Source organism: Scylla paramamosain, chromosome 41 (assembly GCF_035594125.1).
Source record: "Scylla paramamosain isolate STU-SP2022 chromosome 41, ASM3559412v1, whole genome shotgun sequence".
Taxonomy (NCBI): Eukaryota; Metazoa; Arthropoda; class Malacostraca; order Decapoda; family Portunidae; genus Scylla; species Scylla paramamosain.
In genome coordinates this window covers 6,269,329-6,278,749 of record NC_087191.1, presented here as the reverse complement: position 1 = coordinate 6,278,749, position 9,421 = coordinate 6,269,329, and the positions used below count along the sequence as shown (strand labels likewise).

Sequence of the window (9,421 nt, the reverse complement as noted above, 5' to 3'; positions counted from 1 at the left end):
TACGCTGTTATTATTAACAAGTCCGGTCTCTTTAGTCCTCGTTAGCTCACCAATTTTCTCTCCCGCTAATGTTGCTATTTTTAATCCTGTTCTAGACAAATATTTATTAATTATGGAAGCCTTGTCCGAATTTGGTACACATACATACCTCTCTCTTTCGCTGGTTGTACAGGGATCTTTATTCTTTTTGTTTTCAGTTGTTATTTTCTTTGCCTTATTCTTAAGCCTAACAAGAAACCCTTCAGGATAACCCAGCTTTTTGAAAGTTGATATGATATATCGTACTTCTTGCTCTAGGAAGTTGTTGCTGCAAATTCTGAATGCTCTTAAGTAAAAAACAATAATCACACCAGATTTGACTCTCATGCTTTGGGCTGAAAGGTAGTGAATGAAAGCGTCCTTATTGGACGTTCATTCACTACCTTTCAGCCCACAGCATGAGAGTCAAATCTGGTGTGATTATTCATTTTTACTTAAGGGCGTTCAGAATTTGCAGCAACAACTTCCTAGAGCAAGAAATACGATATATCATATCAACTTTCAAAAAGCTGGGTTATCCTGAAGGGCTTCTTGTTAGGCTTAAGAATAAGGCAAAGAAAATAACAACTGAAAACAAAGAGAATAAAGATCCCTGTACAACCAGCGAAAGAGAGAGGTATATATGTGTACCAAATTCGGACAAGGCTTCCATAATTAATAAACATTTGTCTAGAACAGGATTAAAAATAGCAACATTAGCGGGAGAGAAAATTGGTGAGCTAACGAGGACTAAAGAGACCAGACTTGTTAATAATAACAGCGTAGTGTACAGCATACCATGCAAAGGTTGTACAAAGCAGTACATAGGAGAAACAGGCAGGGGACTTAAAACAAGAATAGCAGAGCATAGGAAAGATGTTTTAAAACACAACACATCAAACTCCCTTGTATTGCACATAGAAAAATGTAAACACCTACCAAAATGGGAAGAGGCTAAAGAAATTAAAGTTGGATTGAAGAAAAGAATGAGATAAGCTATAGAGGCAGCCCTCATAACAACTAGGGAAGTCATTAACCACAGAGAAGGTTTTATCAGGTGGGCAGGTAATTCCGCCAGATTGGCTCTCAGGTAAGGTACAAGGAAAATCCCCAGTAAAGGCTCGTCATGTAGGCGGATAATGCCACTGACTAGGAAAAAAAAATTAGGTGAGGTACACGCCAGGATGGCAATACTCTGTACGAATGTCAAATGAGAAAATTTTGTATGTTGTTATAAATAGTGTGTTTTCACTCATGTAAATCAGTCTCTCTGAGGATGGCTATTCAGCCGAAACGTTAGAGATTAAAAGAATCCTAACTCCTCCCTGGGTTTTTATCCCCCTTCCCAAACCCAACTACTCTGGGATATATTTCATCTGGTCTTGGTGTCTTGAACTTTCTTAGCCTATCTATCACCTGTTCCACTATCTCCTTAATTATGGTAATATCTTTCAGCTTCTCATTCTCTTCTGCTCTAAAAATCTCACTATCCAGCATTTCCTGCATGTTTTCCTGGGTGAAGACAGTTAAGAAATACTTCTTCAGAATTTTACTAATCTACTCCCCAGAACTAACCAGCAACCTCAATCCTCATCAAACTTGTAGAACAATCAAGCACTTTCATTCATTGATGATACAAAATTCATTTCTTGGATTGGAATTTAGACTATCAGTTGTCAACTGGTTTTAAAGTGAACCCTAACTTTCATTATGAAATCAGAAGCATCTGAGATCACTGTAGCACAATGGTGATAAGGCAGCATAGTGAAAACTGTGATGACAAAATGATTGTGCTTATGAAGTGGTTAGTCTAGAAATAGTTCTGATATAAATTATAAAACTTGTGGCATGCAGTAAAGCAGAATTTATAGAACAAGGGTGTCAGTTCTTTCCTTCCAAGCACAAAGTTTGTCTCTCATCAGTGGTATTACACATTACCAACAAATAGAAACAAAAGTGTTCAAAATTGTTATTTCTGACTCAAATCACTCCAATATGCCATTCAAAAATGGTGAAAAAAAATTGAAAGAATATACAGATTTATAAATGCTTATCAAAGCTTTAATTATGCTTCATTCTGTCTCTCAAATCTCTAATATTAGAGTTACTAGTTTTAAAAGATTGGACTCCCAACTTTTTTTTACAAGGCCCATGGATCTCATTTGGAGGAAAGTAGAGACAAGGATTTAATATGGTATACATTCACATTTGGAATCATTCCATCACATCTCAACCTCCAGGCTAGATATACAGATGATGTTATAACTATTAATCATATGACCTTAATCATGTAAGATTAAAATGGAAATTAAAAAAGCTCTTCCCTGGCAGGCAGTGAGGTTAAAAAAGCTTTTCTCTGGCAGGTGGTGAGCTACAGCTACCTAGCTGCACCTCAAGGCCAAAGCCACTCCAAAGATGTGGTCTATGGGTCTGGTGCAGCAGCCAAACCTCCTTCCTCTGGCCACAGCTTCTCTGCCAGATCTCCAACTCTTGGCCAGACACTTTCACTGGAAACTCAGAAATCTGGTCATACAGCAGCTCCTGGCCATGCCTCAGACCATACTCACCTCAGCACTACACCACCTGTTATTACTGCCTTCGAGTCCTCAAAATTATCTCACATTTCCCCTTCCTCATTAGTCCATTCCTCATCATTCTCTGCACCATCACCTTTTTTCTCCTCATCCTTCTCACCTTCTGCTCACTCATCATCTCCCCACAACCATCACTCCCTCCTGCCTCTCCATTTACTCATCCTGAAGCCATATTTGCCATGCACCAAACTTCTGCCACAGTTCACCCTGCTGATCCCAGCCAATTTATCATCAAGGACTCCACTTTCCTGGTTAGTAGGTATTTGTGATTTCTCTCTCTCTCTCTCTCTCTCTCTCTCTCTCTCTCTCTCTCTCTCTCTCTCTCTCTCTCTCTCTCTCTCTCTCTCTCTCTCTCTCTCTCTCTCTCTCTCTCTCTCTCTCTCTCTCTTTCTTTCTCTCTCTCTCTCTTTCTTTCTCTCTCTCTCTCTCTCCCTCTCTCTCTCTCTCTCTCTCTCTCTCTCTCTCTCTCTCTCTCTCTCTCTCTCTCTCTCTCTCTCTCTCTCTCTCTCTCTCTCTCATAAAAAATGGTAATTTAGATTTGGGTCAATCTGTGAAAATACAAATAAGAAACAAATGCAAACACACACAAATGTACAAATTTGATTTTGGCTACCTTCTGTTCATTCATCTCCCTTTCCACTTGTTTCTCCACCTTTTTATTTTTTGTTTGAGAGAGAGAGAGAGAGAGAGAGAGAGAGAGAGAGAGAGAGAGAGAGAGAGAGAGAGAGAGAGAGAGAGAGAGAGAGAGAGAGAGAGAGAGAGAGAGAGAGAGAGAGAGAGAGAGAGAGAGAGAGAGAGAGAGAGAGAAAATTGCCTCAGACAAGGGTATTTCCACTTGTATAGTCTTAAAACAGGCCATAACCATTTTCTTCCATGTCCTGTCCTTTTTCTTATTTGCTTCTACACACCTGCCATTATACCGTTCATGATTCCCAATTTTCATTTTATAACCGTACAAACTGTTGCATCCCCTCTCTATACTTGCTCAAAAATATCTCATATTTTTTTTGCACTACTTTACCTTCAAATTGCTCTTTCCATTTAATTTTTCAATAAAACTTACTAAGCTCTGCAAAGTTTGCCTTAGCATAGTTCTGTCTCCAATTTCTGTATTGTTCTTTCCTGTGCAACACTGTTTCCTCCTGTAGTACTATCTCTATTGTCACATGATCACTTCTTCCCATTGAACTCAGACAATGTATACTTGGTCTACTTTCTGGGGTTTTCATAAACACTAAATCCAGCTGTGATGGTTCTTCTTCTCTTCTACATCTTATAGGCTCATTCACCCACTGTCTCGTTGTATTCACCATCATGGTTTGCATAAGTTCTTCACTCCATGACCCAACATTTTCTGTTACTTCCATCTCCTCCCAGTTAATTCTTTTAGTGTTGAAGTCACCTACTAAGAGTACTTTGTTACCTTTCCTTATCATTTCCTCCATACTATTTTTTTGTTTCTAGTTGCATACTTTTGAATTTATTAGTCTACCATGCATTAGTTTTTGGTGGTATGTATTTCACAATGATTTTCCTTTTTTCACATCTTTTGATCTTAATCACAACACTCATTGTTTCTACCATTCCATCACCATATACCACTTCCTCAACAACAATATCCTTTTTTACCAATATCATCACTTCTCTTCCCTTTCCTTTTCTGTCCCTCTTCCATGTACTGTATCCTTCCTTTGCAAATCCCAACTTTATTTCCTCTTCTAGTTTGGTTCCTGTTAAACATACCACATCTGGTTTATTGTTCTTTAAATAGTCTTCAAGTTCCAGTAGGCTGGACACCAAACCATCTACATTAGTATACATAATCTTTAAACTTCTGTTTGGTGGTCTTGTGTGGCATCTTTGTGCCACCATTTCCTCACTTTCATGTCCACAACTTTCCTGTGTTCTCTATTCATTTTTTGACTTTTAGTTTACTTCACTATTCTTCGTTCATGTCTCTTTTTATCCATATTTCCTTCAATCCTTTTGCTTTTGCCAATTTTCCTGTTCTTTGCAAGACATGTTCTGCTTCTGTTTTTGACATGATTCTTGTTTTACATTGGCTTTGTTCTATTTTTGTCATACTTTCCGATCCTGTAAACCTCTTCAATTTGTTCGACTCTCCCCTCTCCTTCCTCTGCCACTTCTGCTATAATTTCCTTAGTTCTTTTCACTTCTTTCTCTCTAGCTGTTTTCATGGGTAGGTTCTTTTCCTTGACCCCAAATACCACCATACACATCTTTCTCTGTACTGTGTCTCTCACAAGATTACTTTTTTCCTTTATTATTCTAATCACTTGCTTTTCCATATCCTTGTTGTTTCTGTTGCTGTTGCCTTGTTATGTCCTCCATGTCCACCTTTTGCTGTTCTCTCTCTTTCCAACCTTTGACTTCCTCTGTAACTAACTCTCACTCCTCCAACGCTAACCTCTCTTGCAATGTTTTCTTTAATTCTTCATTCTCTTTCTTGAGTTTCTTAATCTCTTCACAGTATTTCTTATTTAAGTCCACTATTTTTGTCACCTCTTCTCAGTTCTTTGTTTTCTTTTTCCCTTTCCATCTCTATTATATCACTGGATATCTTTTTTACATTGTCACCACCCACTTCTGTTTCTTCCTTCCATGCCTTTATCATCGCTGTTAAGCTTCTTGTATTTTCACATTTTCTTCTTTAGTTATCCACATTTATGTATTTGTATGAGCTACATTGAGATCCTCTTCCTTGAAGCCCTCAAAAATACTTGTATGTGTGTGTGTGTTAACCTAGTTGATTATACTTATCTAGTTGTGGCATACAGAAAAATACTGTTCCATCATTACAGTGCGTGTGTCAAGGCTGAAGGAAGGACTTGGATAGTGAATGTAATAGTGTGGGTGATTGGGCCACTCAGGAAAAATTATACGATCAATCATACAAAAGTGTGATGCATGCTTCAAGTGCCAATGAAGAGCATTATGATGACAAGGATATATATATATATATATATATATATATATATATATATATATATATATATATATATATATATATATATATATATATATATATATATATATATATATATATATATATATATATATATATATATATATATATATATATATATATATATATATATATATATATATATATATATATATATATATATATATATATATATATATATATACACACACACACATTGTATAGGTCTTCTTGATAGCTTGTTTTGCAGGGAAACTCCAGTTTCCTTCAACTTTATTCTTTTGTCAGTTGCTGTTTTGCCTATTTCTGCAGGCACCTTCAAGCTAAAAAAAACAATAAAATACTATGTAAAAGTTGTATAAAATTCACATCATATGGCACTACACACAAAAAACAAAACACTACAAGCACCAAGATTATAAACTGGATTGACAGAAAACAATAAGTATCCACACACATCTTGCCTGTATGGCAATGAGAGAGGGACTGAAATAGTTGGGTTCCTAACACTATGATAATGGTATTGGAACGGGCCTCCGAAACATTATCTTACAATATGTGATTGATTTGATGTTAAGTTATTATTCAGTACTGGATTTATGTGTTTAATATATATTGCTTCTAATAATTTTGTATCCGTATTGGACTCTGTCTTGTGTAGTATTCTGAAATCTTTGTCATAAAAAGGGATGATCATGTTTATGTGAATGGGAACTTATTGCTGAAAATGATGGAACAGCTGGTTGATTATTAGTTCAAGGAGAAATACCTTTATGTTCAGCAATTCTATGTGCAAGGTTATGTTTAGTCTCATAAAGTTTGGTGGCATCCCTACTTCCTTGATGCCATTTTTCTATTGTTCTATGCCAATAGAATGGAATACATCTACAACAAATAAGAGATAGCATATATCAGCGTTCCCTCACATATTCATGGTTTTGCATATTTGCGGAGTTTTCCCTAACCTAACCTAACTAATGGGGAGTTTTCAGAGTTGCCAGGTGTCACCACCAGCTCAGTCTTTCAGCCCAAAGAGCCCAAATTATTCTTTCAGTTATAAATTACAGTAACCCAAGATATAACGAACACATATGGGGGGAGAGTGGGTCACTTGAGATGAAAATTTGCTATATATGTGTATAGAGAGAGAGAGAGAGAGAGAGAGAGAGAGAGAGAGAGAGAGAGAGAGAGAGAGAGAGAGAGAGAGAGAGAGAGAGAGAGAGAGAGAGAGAGAGAGAGAGAGAGAGAGAGGCAGCAGACAGCAGCCTTAAATAGGTTGTTATACCTGAAATTTGGTAAATAGAAGTTCATTATATCAAGGGTTTATTGTACATATCAACTTATTTCCCTTTTATTTTATAGTGCACTGTATTTTTTAATTAAAATATCATGTACTATACATATAATAACTGTTTTTTATTGTCTTAAAGTGAATTGCTTAGTAAATGTGAGATGCATAGTTTAAGGTTTAAACTATAAATATAGGTAGTTCTGATCCTTATAAGGATGGTTTCCCATATTCACAGATTTTAACTATTTGCAGGAGGCTCTGGAATGTAACTCCCACAGATGGCAGGGAAACACTGCATATCTTCTCTCCCACAACAGCGATGCACTTAATGAATTGGGCCAAGATAATTAGTGAAAGCTTTCTGTGTTAAAGAGATGCAGCTAGTGAGCCAATATATATACTGATCGTTCAATTAATCCTTTATGTCATAAAACTTCTCTGAAAAAATCTAGTGAATAATTCTTCCTCTATCACTGCACTGTTCTTGATCTAAATTACATATTAAAACTACACATGCTAGTGTAATGATCAGTATGCTTGGCTCACAAACCACATATATATATATGCTTGGCTTTGTCTCCAAACTCTCCCCCATAGAGAGATTGTATTAACCTGCAGAAATAAAGCTATCATTCACGGAAACTGGTTTGTTTGCCAAACAAACATTACATTACTGAATATCCTGTGGCACCAAATGCTTTGTCAGGAATTGTGGTAATGATATTTCAATCCTTGTCTTTGCATCCTACAATTTGTATGCTGAACATAAACCTTATCAACAAGTTTCTTGAGCTTCATATGCTTTTATATATATTACACAAAGTTCATGACAACTGAAAAAAACTATGCAAATAATGCAATGTAGCAGTAGCATCAAGGTAACACCAGTCTGCTACTAGTACTGCTGCCATCCACCTTCTGACGTGCTCAGATGAAGCAGAAGCGTTGTCCTCTTCAAAAGAATCCTCAGCCACCACACCAGACCGCTCATTGCTGTGGTAGTGTTGGGATTAGAAGTTGGGGTAGTGGAGAGGAGGAATGACACTGCCCTCACTCTGTGTTGAAAATATATGCTGCCATAAGATGGAGAAAATACTGAATCTGATACTGAAAGAAATAAAGAACAAAATTGTTTACAAAAATTTTATCATAATTGTTTATAATATCAAGCAAATCTACAGAACATAGGACAACTCTACAACAAGCAGGCTCCAGGCTCCAGCTGGCAAGCTTGAATAGTCTACACATCATATAAACTTTTGACTGAATAAATATTCAGATGGATCCATGCTATTTTACAGTATTTAAGCTTTTAACAATGATACAAGTTCCCCATCAAAGGAACAACAAACTAAAGTCAAGTATGCGATCTCCTTCACTTTGTGTGCCTTCTTGTTGCAGTAAAATAATGCTCAACTTCATTTATCCAATTTTCATGGTCTAAACGAAACCTTTCTTATCAAAGATAATATAAGTTGTGGGATTTAGTTCACAATCAAATCAACATTTCTCTATTTTACCTACATCTGACATCTCTATTTATATGAATTTTTCTACAGCTACCCACCCACCAAGAGAAGAGTGCTGTGGAGATCTCCATCACCCACAATAAGTCCCTGAAATGCCTAAATAAACTTGGGATTCATGTCAAATAAAAACAAAACTCACTGGGACATAGTACACATTTGCAAGAGTCCAAGGCAAGACTATCCCACCATCTGTGTACCATGGAATGCTCCCAACAACTGGAGTTACCCACAACTGAGCTGCACTTGGTGCCAATAACCACTCATTCTCAGATACCCAACTCCTAAGCAAATCAATGCTGCATCTGATTACCACTAGGACAATACTTAGTAAAAATTAACAAAGGTGGGGAGTTCCTCAGTCTATTACCATTACTGGGTAGGATACAGATGGAGAAATAGTACAAAAGACAGTTCAGTATTTGGTACAGTAGAGAACACTAACCCTCACCTATAGAAAGAGATCAGCCATCAATACTTTCAAAGGAATAATTTCATCACTTTTACGAAGAATTTGCCTTTAAGTATTTTTAATCCCTTATATACCAAACCGCTAAAACGCATGCAAAACAAACTTTATGGAGAAACAGAATAACATTACCAAAAACATGTATTTTGAGTGTTTTTTGATCATGTGATCTATAAAAACACTTATGTACATGCAAAGAACATTATGTTTGGAAAACAAAAGGACATTACGAGAAACGTGTATTATGAGTGTTTTTGTAACTTCCTTAAGTACCAAAAAGCTAAAACCCACAAATAACACTCTTTATTTAGAAAATTAAAAATAAAAAAATAAAATAAATAGTTTTTTTTTTTTTGTTATTCATCTTCATAGGTACCGAGATGCCAAAATTCTGAGAAAATTCAGGGCAATTATGTGATAAAAGAATATTATCAAAAAAGTTAATTTCAGCTTTTTTTTTTTTTCGGACTGTTATGTACTAAACCCTAAAGTGCATGCAAAGCCTCCAATATGAGGAAATTAAACGACCTTACCAGAAATCTGTGTTATGTGTGTTTT

General features: G+C 36.3%; 1 protein-coding gene across 1 annotated transcript; it reads left to right on the top strand.

Annotated features, from left to right (window-relative positions):
• The first annotated feature begins 437 nt into the window (after positions 1-437).
• Positions 438-7,504, top strand: LOC135092953 (uncharacterized). Its single transcript, XM_063991775.1, has 4 exons — positions 438-453; positions 1,043-1,108; positions 2,350-2,863; positions 7,121-7,504. Exons 1-4 carry the CDS (start codon positions 438-440, stop codon positions 7,236-7,238), a joined length of 714 nt encoding a protein of 237 aa, XP_063847845.1. The 3' UTR covers positions 7,239-7,504.
• Positions 7,505-9,421: the final 1,917 nt, after the last annotated feature.

Bases quoted from the DNA above. Each gene is read 5' to 3' on its own strand.
- LOC135092953 (XM_063991775.1), top strand. The intron at 1,109-2,349 runs GTAAGGTACAAG...CTTCCCTGGCAG, and splicing joins TCCGCCAGATTGGCTCTCAG to GCAGTGAGGTTAAAAAAGCT. The intron at 2,864-7,120 runs GTTAGTAGGTAT...AACTATTTGCAG, and splicing joins TCAAGGACTCCACTTTCCTG to GAGGCTCTGGAATGTAACTC.